Source organism: Euwallacea similis, chromosome 16, assembly GCF_039881205.1.
Source record: "Euwallacea similis isolate ESF13 chromosome 16, ESF131.1, whole genome shotgun sequence".
Lineage (NCBI taxonomy): Eukaryota > Metazoa > Arthropoda > Insecta > Coleoptera > Curculionidae > Euwallacea > Euwallacea similis.
Window position 1 is genome coordinate 1,000,112 of NC_089624.1, and position 18,906 is coordinate 1,019,017.

Sequence of the window (18,906 nt, forward strand, 5' to 3'; positions counted from 1 at the left end):
AGTTAACACGGTGCAAGATTAACGCATGTTTATAAAACTGGGCCTGTATATTACAGTGGAAGTTTCCATAAAGTCGTAAGGTGCTTGAAGACGCCCTGAACCAGACTCCCATTTTGTGGTTGCGGTGGTTCGTGTTTTATTGTTTATTCAACTGCTCTTGGTAATTCAGTTCAGCGTGCATTTCAATAAAAATGATTTTCCATCCTCTAAGGTTAAATATCATAATATTTGAAATTGGCGGTTTTGCAATTGGCGAGGTGGCACAAAACACGGATGCAGTTAACATGATAGTTAAAGTCACAAAGTGGACAATCATAGCTCCCGGAATCGTTTGTGCAAAATTCTTTGGCAAAACCTGGCTGCGCGTCGCGAAACTCGCTGCATTTATTTCGCACTCAGTCGCTGTCGGCGCCTCGACGCACCCCGATGCCCTCCATGAACGACGACGTCGACGTCCCGGGCCGATTTTGATGCCGCCAACTTGTTTAAAACTTTCTGCCGCCATCGCCGCCGTCGTTTATCGGGTGATAAAATGAAGTGTTTGTGGCTATAAACGTCTCACACCGACGAAAATGATCGTCGAGGCAAGGACCGTCGTTTTTCTTGTTATTGTTCTTCTCCTCAAAGGTACGTCTGTTGTTGACAAGTGGATTAAGAAGTTGAGGGCACTTCGGTTTGGGGGATAGGAGAGAGTTTATTACTTGTATGGAGTTTTCTTCTATAACAGGTTCATGTAAACTCCAACTTTAGGTGTTAAAGCTTTGTTAAAGAAGGTTTAATATTAATGGAGGCAAAATTTTAGTAATTAGATTAAAGTTGTAAGTTTTTTGATCTTCGTAGACGAGATACTTTCCATGAGTTCGAGCCAGACTTTTTAGAAACAATACTGCATCTGGAATTTAATAGGTTTTTTACAATGACAAAGTAACTTATTTGTCAGAAAATAAGAGCGGATCGTATCTTCTGCTTAAATCCCTCAATGAGCATATCTTGTCACTTTTGTGATTCATTAAACGTCATTCTTTTTGTTTTTCCCACATGTCTCATTTGGCGTCCGCAACTTCTCCCATTAAATACCTACACTCACTGAAATCATTGCAACTTACTTGGCTTTCTTGTATCATCCCACCCTAGCACGCAAAGCCCTAGAACACCGCTTGGACATTAATCAAAAAAAGTAACTTCACCAAACATAATTTGTCCTTCTTATCTACGCATCCTTTTATGAAGTTGCTCTAATTTGGCCCGCAGTCATTCCAGTCAATTATCTCTGGATCCGGCAACATAATGTATAACGTTCCAGCTTCGACAAATGAGCGTAATTCCAAGGCGCTGGCTACCACTAACAGATTGTCTCTTGCCAGAACACTATGGATACGAGTATCTCTGTTATGTTTTTTTTCTGAAGTATCATGCAAATTATGGCGAATATTATGGAAAACATTATAGAATGGGTTTCGCTAATATTGAATGTTTCCATTTCGTTCAAGTTTAATAAGAAGCTCCATTAATTTGCGGAGAACATGCTATTGTAATAGCATTTTAACTATGGCCAGACTGAAAAATAAATTATATAAAATAGTAAGTAAGTTAATAAACTGATCTTCGCTGCACGCAAAATGAAATGAACAATGCAAGACTGGCCATGGATGACTATTGTTGTCGGTAGGTTTCCCTGTTGTTCAAAGTTGCATTTGAACCACTTAAAAGTTTAGAGACTTAAATTTTTAGAATTTGGTCTAAACTACAAAACACCATTAGTTTCTTTTAAAACCTAATAATAAAAAAACGTGAAAAAAAAGAAGAAAAATACTGGTGTGAAAAGTGAATTCTATGAGGGTTAACATAAATTTCAATTAATCTTTATAGCAGTGCAATGGTGTTGTTGTACGGAAATGATTAGCTAATATTAAGCTATTTGTGTTAATTTTCAGTTCTTTGTTTGGATACTGCACATTACGAAGAGCAATGTAGTATTTAGTAAATAATTGTAAATATTGATAAATACATGTGTGTCATACTATCAAAAATTGTACATTCGAAAAGTCGATTTCTTCCAGCAGTAACTTTTTTATCCCTAGTCACGGAAATTTGTATACATTGCTGTAATCCATTTATGTTAGCATACTTCAAATGAACTTTGCTGAATGTTATTTCTATAGCTACCTTCCTTTTCAAGTAAAATTTTCTCAAAAACAACACTTGCCATCGATTTATAGGAATCTTCTTTCTCCACGTATATTTTCCTGAAGATGATATTATGGCGGATTAATGCTTTTATGTATAGCGAATTTTTTTAATGAACAACATAGGATTTCACGTGTTAAAATTTTAATATCAGGTTCGCCTTTGTTCTTCTTAATATTGAGTTAACTTAGTAAATGTTCGTTTGACACTACTAACTTACACTAATAAATGAATTAAGTCGAAATATTGGAAAAAGTTCTAAACAAAATGCATGTATCTTCTTCAAATTTGTTTATTTTTTTCAACCCCTCCAAATGTTCTATACATTTCAGACAGATTGTTAATTTTTTTATTACGTACGGCAATAATGCCTGACAAGTAAGTGATGACTGTTGGCGTGATGAAATTGCACACTATTCTCAGTTGAAACAAACTGAGAATAATATCCATCCTTTACTAAATGCTCAGAAGAACGTTTTCTTAATGATTTCAATGACAAGTCTTTCACTTTCATGGAACTTCTAGTGCATAAATGTGAGTCAGCTACATACTGTTCCGTAACACTGTTACGTAATAGTATGAATGCTTATAATATAACACTTGTCTGTAACAGTTCATTCACTGCTACAAGTCGTTCTATTGCTTTTTGGAATCTTCTCTTAAAATATAAATAAAAAACATCAAAGAAACAGTCAAGAAGAACCATCAGTCAAGATGTCTCTGTTAATTGTAGAGCCACTACAGACAGCTGTCCTTAAGTCAGTTGTTGGTACATCTTTAGCTTCAGTTTCAAAAAGAGTTCATTGTTCACTGTCAGCTGTTACTTCCTAATTGGATTTTGAAGAACCGGTCTTTAACTGGGTGAAAAAAGTGTTGAGCTGTTCAAAAAATACTAGTTCTGCAACCAAATAAATTATTAATGAAAGTATTGTATAACATTTCACCTATCATGAAAACCGATTTATTTATCTTTCCCAACGGATTGTTCGTGAACAAAACTTTGGACAGCCAACTAATTAACGCTTATACACGAAACTGACAAAATTTCATGCGAGGTATATGGTATTCACAATGTGGCTTGAATTAATTAAGTGAATCTGAAATGAAAAAAGGGACAAGTGGCATAAGCGTTATGTTAATACTATGTGAACTCAATTAACTAAATTAACTTTTTGGGTATGGTGTTTAAATATGGGTTAATGTGTTTGGGACACTTAGAAATTTAAAAAATTGGATTTACCTACAGAGGAAATCATTAAAAGGTATGAGACCGATCTTCTCTTTGACGATACAAAATTTAAAGAATTCAGTATTTGACCATTTAGTTCTTATGAGAATATCAAAGGCAAGAATTTCAGCAAGTACGAAAACATACGTACAAGATTTTCGTTTCTATTTTGACATCCCTGTATAACTTGCTAACAAAATTTGGATCAAAAAAATGTTGATGATTCCAGAGATTTAGGTTGCTTTTGCTTCATTAAACTGCATACACAGCTTGTCTCCTACGTAACCGAGTTGTGTATCTATTGGTATTTACTAGATCCCGATACTAGATACCGTTATCTTGGATATAGTGCGGTATCCAGAAAAACAAAAACAACGAAATTTGAATTAATCAGGCAAAAACATAATTTCTAAAGCAATACGTAGTATTTATTTTGAGACATATTTACTAGGATTGTGATGTAAATGAGACCAAAATGAATATTCGGTTAGATATCGCAGTTCACCAAGATTATTACATAATCATTGAGTTAAATGAGTCTCCAAGAGCTTTGATTTTTATCGTCAGCGTACCTTCTAAATGTTTCCCTGTTTTAATACAAAACCTGAACAATATCCATTAGAAAAACCTTTAACATCAAAAATAACGCCAGATTATTATGACGTGTTAACTGCTTGTTTCTTACCACCATTAAATACTACGGCCCGGCTTTAATTTCGCGCAAAAACGGAAACAAGGGTTGTAACAAGGCGGCGAATGAGTAAAAAATGTTTCCGGAGGCAAAAGGTCTGATATAGTAGGTGGAAAGTTCAGTCGGAAGTTGGGCCATTTAACAATAGGCAAAAACTACTTTAACGAATTTGACTCATTAATTTGCTTACAGCTGAAAGTACTCTTAATCTTGAAATGTATGATGGACATTTGTTACCAAACATTTTAACCACAAACTGCTTGACGCAATTTTGGAAAAGAAATTACTTTTCATAAAGAAATTTTAATGGAAAGTCTGTCTCCTCCAAAGCAGATTATAACTTTTTTATGGGCGGTCATTGATGATTTATGAAGTTGAAAAATTCCCACTTCACCTCTCGGTTTTTCGAATTAAAATTTAATTCAAAATGGATAAACCGTCTTATAACTCGAACACAGTCTATTTCCTGAAGAGATAATTCCAGAAGAATATGTCATTTCTTCCGAGCCTCCAAAGAAATGTGGTAAAAAGAAAAGTAAGGAAAATCCGATCTGGGTCAAATTATAATTGGATTTCGCTTCCACAAAAAAGTTTTATTCACTCTGAATAAGGGCAAAAGATTTAAATTCATATGTTTAAAACACAAAAGAAATGTATTTTAACTTTCCCTATAGCTCTCAATCCAGTTAAGGTAGAGATGCCTTTTTTATTTTTACCTAAAGAGATTAGGGCAATTAAATGTTCCCCTCTTTGCGTTCTTTTCGATTTCAGCTTTTTGATGTATAAAAATAAGATAATCCCATTGTATAGCTTACGTAAACTCTTTTTTATACAGTCCTTCACAACTTTCACTTGATAATATAATATACAAAATCCGCTGTAAATTGCTTATTTTCCCTATCAATTTACAGTAAAGTAGCAGATTAATACGCATAATTAAAGTTTAAAATTTACATATATATTCAGCGGAAGGTAGTTTGCCAAGTTCTTAATCCCTGTCCCAAAGCTAGTTAAATTTATATTAAAGGTACAAAGGTTCCTCACATTCTTGTGCGCGGGGCTTATAAACTGTATAAGTATCATAGATACCAGTATATTTCATAATAGATTGTTTAATATGTTCCCTCATAGACATATCTTAGTTGGGGGATGTTTTGCCCCCGTATTAACCCCCGTATTATTAACAAAAAAGAAGCAGAATTGGGGTCAAATCTGAAATAAAACTTTTCCTCTCTTTTGGTCTTTTCTTGAGATTAATAAGGTATAATAACTTTAACGCCCTCCACCATCATCGATCTCTCGCCACGCCTGGTAATTCAGCGTTGTTATCCCAAATATCAGAAAAAGACTGAAATTGAAAACAGCTATATTTCTCTCAGCTTCCGCCATCCTTAATCCATTTTTTATTTGTCGCACGCTATTTCTCGTTTTGCTTTCGAGTTCTCGTCGAGCCGTTTTCTAGTTAATGACATCGGGAGACTAGAAGACGAGGGAGCATTGCTTTTATTAATGAATTGTTGTTTTTTTTTAAGTTAGATCTTACTCGAGAAGGTCATTTATTGTCTATGAGATTATATTTATTGCCCTTCAGGAAAACTAGGAACATGGAAGAAAAAAAGAGTGGATGTATTTGCAACCTTTGATCTTTGATCCGGAGCATCTTTTTTCGAAAGAATACGTTACATAAAATGTATGTTTTAAGTCGCCGATTAGTTCAGGTTATGCGGTAAATTTTGATAATTTCAATAAATGTGCTAAAAAGCTCAACTAGCAAAATCAGTTGATGGGGCAATTTGTTTAGTTAAATTCAGTAAATATTTTTAAATTTAATTAAAATTGAAGTTCAATATAAAAAAATAATAGGAAGTAATAAAATATTTATTTTATTGCTTTCGATTATTAATTTATGGAACCGATATATTTAGAATCGAATTGCATGACGACACTCTGTAAATTCCTGGTGCGGACAAAAGACTTTGTTTGTTGTTGGCTGATTTTACGCTCTGACGGATTGTTCGAGAAAGTATAAAAACAGTGTTGACGTTATGCTTTTTCAGTACCCTACCGATCCAATCTCTGACTTTTTGCCCTGTTAACTGAAAAGAGATGATTTTTTTTGCATTCCATATATGTACGGCAGACAAGTCCAATCCCGTTTTCCTCCTCAGTCTTCTTCTATTTCTTGTCGATGATTTTCACTGTTTTTTGGGCTATTGAACTCTTACCTGCTATATCCGTTCCAACCAAAAAGTGTGATCTTCATATTGTGAAAGAATTCCTTTGGATGCCCAACTCCTATTTAACCAAGTCTGGATCTGTTATCGTTTGGGAGATCTTCATGTTGGACATCCTAACGCACTTTATATACTTGACTGTAGCAATTCTGTGAAGTATGCTTGAAGTTTCCTAGATTGGCCTTCCTGCAACGCTGATGTTGAGTCTCAATGGTACTTCTAGTTTATAGATTGTTTTGTCAGTGGATAAGAAAAACGACAACTAGAAAGGCCAACCAATAAGGTAATGAAAAACGTGAACCCCTTTCACCAAGACTCTATGGATTGCCCAAAATTGAACGCATTTCATTCAGATGTTACACTCTCTAACTCTATTGCCGGGAGACTGATTGAAAAAGGAAGGAGGCTCAAAACTGCCTTTGCCACGTATAGGCCTCACGGGTCCGTCACGTGCCGCCCAAATGGAGTTACAGTAATCCCGTCGACTTGATCAAGGGAACAAGTCTACAGGGTGAAAAATATCTTCTGGAGGCATTCTTGTTAGTTTCGATGTTTTTTTATTAGTCTAGCAGATTTTCGGTTGTGGTTTTATTCAGTATGCCTTTTAAGTGGGATTATTTGTGCGTCAATTTTAGTTACGAAAAGGGTATTTTTTAGATAGTGATGTCTTCGTGTACAGTGGCTACAAGATGAAGACGTCCAGCATGAGGATCTCGTAAACGATAATAGATATATATTTGGTTAAATGAGAGAGAAGTTGTATAGTTTCACGGTGCTAATAGATCTTGAAAATTGTTTTGGGTTTTTCAGTTATTTTTCCTAAATTATGGGAAGAGATAGGTGAAAACCACTTTTCCATTTTAATTTTTTATAAACTTCAAACTCACAGTCTTGGTTTTATTCTATGGTCTTTCGTTAGTTAAGAATCATGAATTCAATAAAATAAATAAACGGCCATATTAAAAAGAATTAATATAGAGCCAAAATTTCGATTCTTCTCTAATTTCTCTGGATATAGTGGAATGCTGTACATAATTCCTTTTTAAAATTAGCATTAACTTTAACAAAACTGCTGACATATTGCTTTAGCAAAACCGTCTCAAACAAATTTGTTCTTTAGGAAACGTTTGGTGTTGGATATCTGGATGGTATATTATTATTAGTTTCCACACTACAAGAACAATCAATGTAAATTTGAGAATTTCGTTTACCGCCTGTTCTATACTGTGGCGATAAAGTTTCTGCCACGAAGTTTTTTGGCGATTAAATTTTTGTCATATGCTAACGAGTGAAAAATTGTACAAAGGTGTCAAAAATACGTAGCATTTGGTTTATGAAATTTTCCTCCGAATATAACTCCCCAGCAAACAGATTCCATCTGAGCCACGCGCGGTTAGGTCATGGCTTGCCGAAACTACCGTGATGCGGCCCCGTGGCGGCAACTTTCTACTTTGTGGTGGCATGTAGACTGGGCATGTCCGCTCGGCTTTTAGTCGGGTGCCCGCTTCTTGTGATAGTATGCCGAAAGATAACCGCTAGAAACTGGAAAGCCGAATAAATTAATCCAGTTCCCTGACACAGTGGGTAAATCACCTGTTTTCGTTTCAAAATCGAACACGTTCTGCTTTCGATTTAGAATCTGATGATTGTTTTTTTTTTAATAGTTTTAGGGTTGACCCACCCCTAGCCCTAAATAAAATTTACTAAAGTAGAAGAGGTACTAGGATTCAATAAAGTGTAGAGTCACATATTCATCTACTCATATACGTTACATTACTGAGATTCATGATGTTTCAGCCTTTATTAAGATTCTACTTTAAAACTGCTTCAGTTATTGAATGATTAGGAAACAACTTTGTACACATATCACTCTTTAGAATCTATCGATTCCCCTTCTATAAGCACCGACTTCGTCGTAGCACCGCTAGACGCTAAATTCTGGAAACTCGAATTGTTTATCCACAAGACAGAAATACTATTTTGTGATCAAAGTACACAAATAATAAAAATAAGAGCTGGAACACTCGATCGTCGGGCAAAAAGCAAAATGGCTATGCCCCAAGCGTCACCGCCTAGAACATATTACAACCTTTAAGGACTCGAATGTGTTAGGGCTTGTGTAGAGGACAGAATATTCGATAATTAATTTAAGCTATTAGTTCGATAAGTTGTATTCTTCATAAGCCTAGTATTAAATCTGTGACTAGTATGTAAGGAACCCGTGTGCTACGCCAATGAACATTACAAGTTTTTCTTGCCACTTTGCCCGTATGACCAGATGTTGGTCCTCATTTCGTTTGATCTTAGACTAGCTATGTAATAAAACTCTCGCCGACCTTTTGTGCGTACTAGAATTTAGACACGTTCTCGATTCTGGTCCTAACCGCCCTCCAATAAAACCCAATTATATTGTTAAAGTTAGGCAAGTTACAAGAACAGATCTAGAAGAAGTGCCGATGATGACCTCCTGGTTTCTGGTACGCCTATGTACGCTTACCATTAACTTTAGTATTTAAGATTTTGCAAGAGGAAAAATCGCTATCTTCTTGTGTGTCTCCGTCGACTCTTAACTCCGTACTTTGCACGTTACTCGTACGCGATTACTTTACTCACGGTTCCTATACACGGTTAATTAGTATACTAGCTAACTTGTCACGAAAAGTTGTTACTCCTTTGCTAAATTACTCGAAATTGTTGGTGAACAATAAACATTAGTTACCGTTAAAAGGGGTTTTTGTTTTCTTCATTCGCACGAACACGGTGTCTCTGAGACCGCGAACTCAGGGTGGTCCTTCGCAAGCATTCAGTCCATTGCTAACTAGACGTATCAAGAATTAGGCCACGTCTAATCAACATCTTGGTATCACGAATCACGAAAAAACAGAATGTGACCTTAAAAAGTTTGGCAAATATCTTTCACATTATACGAGGACCATCTGTCAGAATTCCCATGTCTCTTTAAAAGAAAATAAGGCCTGCACGTACAAAGTACATCTATAAGTGTTGGGAATTTAAAAGCCATTTCGCTAAACCATTTGGAATTTACAACTTTTGAAAATGTTAAGCGTATCATATCTCAAACTTCAATACATTGATACAAGAAGACACAGGTGAAAATTGGAATAATTTATGCCACATAAGACATATTTAGCATTTTAGGAGATATCCCGAAGTCGCCACATTTTTTAAATTCTTGTATACTCTTACATACTACTATAACTTGCATCCCTCCACCAATACTTTCACGAACGGCGGGCTCATATCTTTTTTTCATATTGAAATTCCAAATTATTCTATTTACCTACAATCCAAAATTAAATTTTCTTCCTGAACTATAACCAATACCTGTAGTCCCCGAAAAAATATTGTAAGTAATTCGTGTATCAATGGGCAGTTGGTAATCTCGACCGAATTAAACCGTTTCGATTATTAACCACTCCCCCTAATACACTTATTGATTAAATAACCATTATCTTATGCAGTCGTAAATCTCCAGTAGAAAGCCACAAATAATCTTTGTCTGGTTGAAGTTGAAGCTTCCTCCTCTACGGCGTTCTCGGTGGGGTCCACGATAAGGAATTTCAATTAGATCGGACTCAAAGTTTTAATAGTCTGTGGGATAAAGACCATAAAATAGGATCAGTCGAACACTGATAAAATTTAGGTTGAAGCAACTTTATTTTGAAACTGAAGTGCAATTTCCTGTTATCATATGAAAACGTAATATTAGTTGGTCGCTGAAGATTTTCACAATTATTATTCACTTCATGAGTTCCCGAGACGAATATTTTTCATTTTTCTGTGTTATGTAGGCTTTAAAATCCGGAAACGCTTTTCTATTTACATAGAACCTCAACAAAGTTTAACATAAACTATTAACCACCACTGAAACCGACTACTAAATATTCCCAAACGTATAATTTAAGTGGAGCTTAAAGCGCCAAGAGAATTTAAAACAGGAACAGCTCAAATGTGTGAAAAAAACGGAGCTTTCAAGTTTTCAAATTAACGCTACAAATTAATTTCGTGATCGTTAATTATAAATATCTGCACTTTTAATGGTTTGGTCTTGACAGTTTCTAATAGGCAACCCTCTGTATTTAAGTATTAACGTAGAATTAATTATATGACTCTGGAACTTTGTGTAGAATATTGACATTTGTCGAGGCTTGTTGTGCATGAGATAATCCGGCGTGTAATCAGATTGCTGACAATCAGGATACAGTCCTCGTCCCCAACTTTGGACGAGTTCATTGCAGGAAACCTTCCTTCGGGAAACAAAACAAAATGAGCACTATCAACAATATCATCTATCATCATTTCTGCAATAAACTGGCTGGTTCGGAAGGCATGTTTCACTCTGGCCTGAGACAAGAAAAACCCTAAAAGACAGCGTAGACTTATTTGCCAATAAATTACGTAAAAACTACAAAGCAATATTTTAAAGTCTTGTTTACTAGTCTATGCGGAATCCGCTTCCCCTCATTGACTTTTTGGAACGAATAAATCTTAGGGGAACAGAAAGAGTGAGTCAGGTCAGCATTGTGTGGAAAGGAATTTAGATTCCCAATGAAGTAAAAGAAAAAGTTGGATTGAACTTTCTTATTTTTTGCGCCACGTATCGGTACGTTCTGGAATTGTAACTGCGGAAGTACTGTTGAATCATTGTAAGGCAGTCTGCGTGCATAGAGTGTGTAACGTTTCCTAACCATCCTAAGAAGGAAATTGGTAGGATACTAAAACAAATTTACTTTTCTGCATGTTCTGCAGCCACGATCCTACGTAGTGGTTCTGTAGTTTATGCAATATGAAAATGTAAAGCATGGAAATTGCGAAGACGGTAACAGACCTCAACTTGGTTAAAAGGGATAAGAAGTTGCGCATTCAAGGGAGAAGTTTTACGGTTCAAAATAATATATAAAACTATTTTTGGGTTTTCAGTTATTTCGAAATTCGAAAAATAAATTTTCGAATTTCTTTCTTCTGTTTTTCCATGTTATGATGAGATATGGGTGGAAACTATAACCCCTAGTTTTCATTTATATCTTGGTAGTTCTAATGTTCACTTATCTCTTCCATAACTTGAGAGACAATAAATTCCTTATGTTTATCTTATGCCCATTAAATGGTTTTAAATAATGTTAAACATTAAACGCAATTTTGTTAGTTTACGTTTCGGGTCACGTTATAGTTCTTTTTTTACTATTCATTTGGCGTATCTCAACGCTATCCAGGCAAAACATTTTCATTTCTTAGTTCATTTCATTTCCCCTTATTTTATTTGAGGATAAAGTCAGATGGGAACAATCCACCCCTTAAAAAGGGACGTAACTAATACACAACATTCTAACTAAAAGACGCTTTAGGAATTAAAGGAGCAGAACTGAAATAGTTTGGTTTTCTTGCAGCAACATTCCTGTTTTTCTGTGTCCTTTAAAGTCAATAATATGTATCTCGGAATAAACAAGAAATGTTCCTTATACCATTTTCCATTTAGTAAGAGACATAATATCACTTAGAGCTCTTAAAAGGGCTGTAACAAGCAGAACTGAAGGTGTTATTTTCAGTAGCATAATTCGCTAAAAGATAGTTTCTTACGAAAGAAGACAAGTCCTGTTATTACCATCGTACTTTCTAAAACTTTATTTTCTTGTTACGGGCAGGAAAATGGGATAATGTGGTGTATGAATAAAGAGGCACAAGACTAAATGAGATATGGTCCTACGTCACATAAAACGTATGTGACCTGGGATTTAACAGAAGAAAGAATGAAGTGTCCTGGATAATGGAAAGATCAAAAATAAAAAATGGGTTTCAGAGATTCGGTATTAATCTTTTTTGGGTTCGTTTATTTGAAAGGACATAGCTAAACCCTGCAAATGAAATGTGTTAGCCAATAAACAGGATCGACAAACCTGGAAGAAGTTTTCCAATATAAGACATATGAGGGTTAAACTCCTACAAATTTAAAGTTTTAACAGCCGAGCCCTCAACAGCTCCCGGTTTAGCTCGGTGGGTTCCTGATAAGGAATTTCAATTATTCCGGGGTTAAAGTTTCGAGTAAAAGAATTACGAAACTTTCTGATGTTCGATCGAAACAGTGGGTGTATAATTTAGCTGATAGGGAATTAACTTCAACATTAGTTACTGTTTAAAGAACTCATCAATTTTGCTCTTCAAGATATTATGAAAAGTCATGGCCGTGCAGGACGAATCAATCCATACACTTATTGCATATTTTAAACTTGCCATGACACTAACAGGGTTTTTATGACATTGAGAATGTTTTAAGTCCATATTCGAACTATGACTTTTGAAAAGTTAACTTAAGAGATAGTTCAGTATCAATATAAAGTTAGTTCCAAACTGGTGATAGATCTGCTGGGATATTGAAGTCTGTATAGAAGAGATACGAAGTTGGAAATGCATCAAATTATTAATGTACTCTTAACTTTAACATCAAACTAGTTTTGTGTCTGACCAATACTTAGCTTACATTTAAACGTTTCTGTGGAAATTAGCTGGAATTTAAAATTAACAGGATATTAGGAATTTGCCCCCAAGGGCTGATAGCTTATTAATGTACTGTACACTCAGGTAAATCAAACCGTCACTCATGCACATGTTATGGAAATTTTTCTTGGCAACCATTATGTTATCTCGTACAAATTCCTGATGGCTCCACAAACAGTGATCAGTGTCCGGTAATGAATAACTAAATTATCACTTGGATTTCTAAAATTTTTATGACTTAACTCAAATCCTGCCACTCTGGATATGCCCACGAAAGTGATTTCCTCGGTGGAAATGAAGTTTTTCTTTGTGATCTACGATATTTAAACCCGATTTAATTAAATTAGTAATCGTCTAACGCATTTCAGATTTAGAACACATGTCTCGAATACGTAAAGGCGCTTATCTTTACTGAGTTTCAAGAAAACAGAAGCTTGTTCGCAGTGCCTCCCAGTTCAACCGCAAAGTTTACATTAATTTAAATGTACTTACTTAAAGCAAAGAACGTGACCGCTAAATGCTACAACACACCAATCTCAAAGGACGCTAGTTAGGCAAATGGATACCTCGATTGGCCTCGAATATAAATCTTCACTAATTGTAAGAGAATTTCCCCAATTGGGGCCTGTGGGGCAAGAAGTAATTTGTTTCAATGTTCCTAATTTGAATCAGTCGCCTTATTCACGACGATCTGATTGGCATGAATAATGACTATTTGCCTTTTTGAAACCGTTTATCAATCGAAAAAGACTGCTTTGAGATCTCTCCATCATTATTTTGTTTCCTAATATACTCCTCTGGAGTTGGAGGACTCAACTGGCCGAGTTCATTGCACGTAGGTGATGTTTGTTTTTAAAACGACTGCCGAAATAAAAGTTTTCGACATAAAAGGAGCTGAAATTCCATTGGAAATATGGTATTGCCTGCTTGCGTGCATTTCCCCTCGATTAAGCAAATGTGTTTCGCTTGTGGATTGAAATTACGTCTGTTATAAAGCGAATCGCACGGATCGGAGAGCAGGATCCAGAGGTACGGACGGCCTGTTTTAATTTATTCCGAATCATATGTTTTTAGTGGAAGGTAGGTTGGATACTCCTCGTCTGTAAAAAACCCGCTGTTTTCTATTAAATCGTGCGTACAATGTTCATTCGAATGGAGGTCATATTTCTCATAAATTACGGCGGGAATAACGAACATCGATCCCCCAAGAGGACTAACAAAACATGCAAAATCAAACATAGGTTCCCTGGTGTGGGATCTCGCTTTCAACAACCAGACCATAAATTACCCTGAAAGTGTCTCTCGACACCCAGCGACAATATCTCGTCCTAATTCATAGTTCGCATTTGAACTGAACACAGAATCTCGCTTATCATAACATACATTGCCGTATCGTGGGATACAAAGACGCTTAAAATGCATGGAAGCTCCTACTTGATACGGCCGGGGATTTTGGGCAACTCATACGTGCGTGGGAACTGAATTAAATATGTATCTGATGGTACATTTTTTAATATGTAATCTTGAGGCAGCTACAAAGAACTCATATTGTGTAACGTTATACATTAAATTCGTATCGCTATAGAGGTTTGTGAGCTCAAAATTCGAATATTTTCAATATTAGAATCGATGTTTATTTCCAAATATCACTAAAAGGGTCTAGGAAAACTAGTTCTGATACAGGTGCGAAAATTACTCGCCGGGTAAGAGCAAAGTTGCGAAATATGCATAGTACACGTGCATCTGCATCAGCAATTACTCGCCAGTATTTGAAAGATTTAAAAACTCGTTCACCGAACGAGATGCATTGTTTAAGAAAAGCTTTTTTATAAATGAAAGAAATTTATTTCGTCACATTTGTCCTACGCTCACCGATAATTTATTGCATATCCACACTCTAATATAATATAGATTTGCCTTGAAAAGTTCAAGCCGACTAAGACATGTTGGCAGTTGTTACCCCCTCTGATGTTATAGATATGATGCATTGAAATGATTAAAAACGAGTTAATTTTTGCAAATTTTAGCAATTCATACATAAAAAGGCACGATATGGCAACATCATTGTTCTTGCAGAAATGAATACACGTTCCACGATACTGTAAGTTAAATTTTATGCAAATAGTTCTTTTTTGTCAAAAACTAGCCCATGCAAATAATGTACCCTCAGGCAATACCATACAGAATTTTAAGCTACTGAAACCAGTTCTATCTATGCTTGTCAAATAAAAATATTCCTTGTGCCCGTACTCGTTATGTGTCTGAATGGAAAATTTATTTTCGGCGAAAAATAGCTTAAGTTTGAAATTTTCAGCGTTTACGCAGAAGTAGGTACAATGAATATGAAGTAAGTAATAAAATTACAAAATGGAAATTTGCAAACAAATCTGCATTGCAGCAATCCCGTAAATAGAGAGTGAAATTGAACATAAATAGCCACAAAATAATGCCGGGACAGAACAAATTAAGCAAAAAACGAGATTTGATATTGAAATTTGAGCCTGCGTCAACGTATGGAACGCGTGGACAAAAAAATTATTTATTTTTAAATTGAGTGACTAAAAAATCACTTTTTTACAGGTAGGTAGGCTATCCTTTCAAGTGGAATGGGCTTCCCTACTGGTGTTGATCTACATTCTTTTCCTATGATTTTATGGAGAAATACTCAAAGTTTAAGAGATTCTATTAATCCCAATGTTTAGCAGCATGGTATATTCCTGCGTTAGGAGACAAAGATACAAGGTCAAATATGTTTTGATGGCAATTAAAAAAACTTCAAGTAGTCGTTGAATTATCAGAGGCATGTCCGGGAACGTTTATGTATTTACCTGTTGTTAGTCGGATGTTTGATGATAAAAAGGAAATGGCTCAATCAACGTTTACGGTTGACCACCTAGCGCGAGGTTAATATCACTTAAAAAAAAAACGTTATAACTTTACTGCAAGTCCAATGTTGTAGTTTCCAATTTCCTTTGTCGACTATTCTACTTGTACCCATTTCAAACAATTTGTTTGGTTTCTACCTCCACAATACAGTTCAAACACTCATAGTAAAAAATTAACAGCCTCGAAATACCACCGTCAAGGTAAAACACACACATAGCAGCCATGTAGCACTGAAATGCCTTTTACACATAATTAAATTTACCCGGGCGAGTTAATTACTTCACCGTTTAATTAAAACTGTATCTGAAGTGCGCTCCGTTTAAGGAGTTTATAAAAGGGGAAACCCAAAATGGAAGGAAAACAAAGAACCAAGCTTTAAGGCTTTGATGCTATTATTTCATGTTTACATGGATTTTTTACAATCAGTCGACAACACACCTAAGAAATGAACAAGCCTCTTATCGACGTAAATCTTCTTGAAGTTGGAACTATTCAGTTTCTTGAAGTTACCGTAATGAGAGTTGTTATTTAAAAGCTTTTTATGAAAAGCAGGTATTCCTCACCATCTGATTTACCCTGCTGATTTCCCTAACAACTGTGGAAACTCCAAAGAAAAAGAAGAAAATTTTACGTGCAATTTAACTTAATCCGTAATTTTTGCGGATTTATGTCACGAGCAATTTGAAACTCAGTTTAAAGTGTTGAAGTACGAACAAGATAAGAACTAACGTTAGCATATATTCAGCAGAATGGTTCGATGAAGTCTCTCAAATGTATAAATCAACCACTCGATTTCGTTTGAAGATAATATGGGTAATGTGACAAATTTTCTCGAGGATCTAATGTTAGTTCGAGGATTTATCATCTGGCGTTTTCATCGAGGACCTTTACCGTATTTACGAACAGGGCTTATAATAAAACTGAATATAAACCTTTACTTAGACAAAGTTACTTTTCTCTCTTTGGAGATAAATTAGCTAGAGAAAAGTTTAGTTACATTGAAAACACTAACAGTTTCCAGTTTAAACTTCTCAAAAGTTAAAGCTTAGATTTTAGAAGTTCGCTAGGGTCGAAAAACGGAGTTAATAGAAAAGTCGCTAATAAATTTAAGTTATTTTAGTATCTACTTACTTTTAATTGCATGAAGAGATGCCTAATATAAAGTAGCTTCTCTTCATCTGATCGAAAAAAGAAAACAAGTCCTGGGGGTGAGTTTCATTAGTGGTTGAGCGAAAGTGAATCATTATATTTCATTTTCTAGTTGCTGAGTTTGTATTAGAAGGGAGATGTCACTCTAGATTTGAGGAAATATTATTCGGAGATGGGTCTCTATTATCAGACTGTTTGTTAATTGCATTTTGCTCCAGAGTTAATTTTTGGAATGTTTATAAAGTAAGCAGATCCCATCTCGTCACGTAAACGAAATTTTGATTAAATATCGACGATCAATGTATCTTAAGGGTTTCTACATATTCGCCATGTGAAAACTGCCCGATTTCTGATTTTTACTCTTCATTTGGGTAGAAAGTGAACGCGTGAAATATGCTCTCTACGAGGGAACGTATGCGATTTCCACCTAGGTGGAAAGTCGTCAAGAAAATTTGCATAACATTTTAAAAAATGTATTCATCTTCTTCAAGATGGTATCTTTTTGCACTCCTCGTAGCTCATGAATTGATACTACCTTGAATTGACATGAAAAGCTGTAAATATTTAAATACGAGGAGCATAAAAATATACAAATTTGAAGAAGATGCATTTATATTTGTTTTGTATTCATTATTCGGACGTTTTGCAATTTATTCCTTGCCTAATCGATTGTATTAGCTTAAATGTAGAATTGCTAAAGCAACGTTTGCCAAGTTCCATGTAATTTAATTCTAGTAGAACAGAGGCTCGCATGGGTCTATACTTTTAACATACGAAATGCTACGTTGCATGTTGAAAAAATAATGCGCTGTAGATATAAACCGCTAGAGGCTTGTGGCTTTCGACTATTTATGACAAGACTCAGCATGTTTTATTTTACTGTTTCCTCCTCGTTTCATGAAACAATTCCCAAAACCCTCCCTCTTTAATGAGAGGAGGTGAATTAGAATTGTGTCCACTTGGTTTCGCGAAGCGCTACTTATAATACAACCATCATAATGATGATTGAATCACATGCAATAATCGCAAAGACCTTGGGAAAAAAAAACGGTTAACAGTTATTTGGAAAAAGTGGCGGAAAAGTGGGCTTTTAATAAGCAAATCTCTATCTTTTTCAATTAGACATTTTTAAAAATAATTTTGTTTCACACATATATTATTATTGACAAAATTTTCGAATAGAGAGGGCAATAACTGGCACCGACGTATATTTGCAAATTAATGTGCTTCATCAGATACCATGACAAATATGAACGAAAAAGTCTTAGGAACCTGAAATTTCTTTCGTCTTTAACGCCGAATCCCTGAACCCCTTTGGAAACGTGAAAACTAATAAATCCATTACCGAAGGGCTGTTATGCAGTAACCTCTACGTAAACAACTTTTCTATGAGAATCGCTATCTTTTCGACAAAAGTTTTATGTTGAAGCCTCAGTGAAACCATAACCTGTGAATCACTGTCTGAACTTGTAGATTATGAATGTTACCGTAAACGATCACAAAAGATGAATAACCCAAGGATACAAAAATCTCCCTGATATTTAACTTTCCTTGAAAAGATTAAACAATTTGGCTATAATCGATTTTTTCAGCTTGAAAATCTCTCTGTTTGCCTTCTGGCTGGAAGAATTTAAGAAAGCGGGGTTGTTGCCGAAGAAAACATCCAAGGGTTTATTATAGAAATACGGTTTATAAATAAGAATGTTTTCACAGACGTGGGATTTGGATGAAATGGATATCAGATATGCATGGAGCGATTTTAAGGAAATCTTGTCGCACCTGGGCTTATGGATATTGATTTTGGGTATTTCTATTTGACACATAAGTTGAGTTTGAGTTAAAACAATATTTGTTTCGTGGCCTGAAACATGTATAATTCCAAAGCGTGGTATTTTTGTATTGTGAACATGTATATATTTTTGTATGTGTTCATTTTTACTTCGATTTTCGGGATATTAGTTAATAAATAAAATCTCTATGAATATCAATTTTGTTATTCTTAATCAAAGCATATATTC

General features: G+C 35.2%; 1 protein-coding gene across 1 annotated transcript in view; it reads left to right on the plus strand.

Annotated features, from left to right (window-relative positions):
- Positions 1 to 321: 321 nt before the first annotated feature.
- Positions 322 to 18,906, plus strand: part of LOC136413910 (uncharacterized) — a 47,744-nt gene continuing 29,159 nt past the window's right edge. Inside the window, exon 1 of the mRNA XM_066397672.1 lies at positions 322 to 627. Coding sequence (XP_066253769.1) covers positions 573 to 627 — 55 coding nt within the window. The 5' untranslated portion in view covers positions 322 to 572. The remainder of the gene's footprint in view (positions 628 to 18,906) is intronic.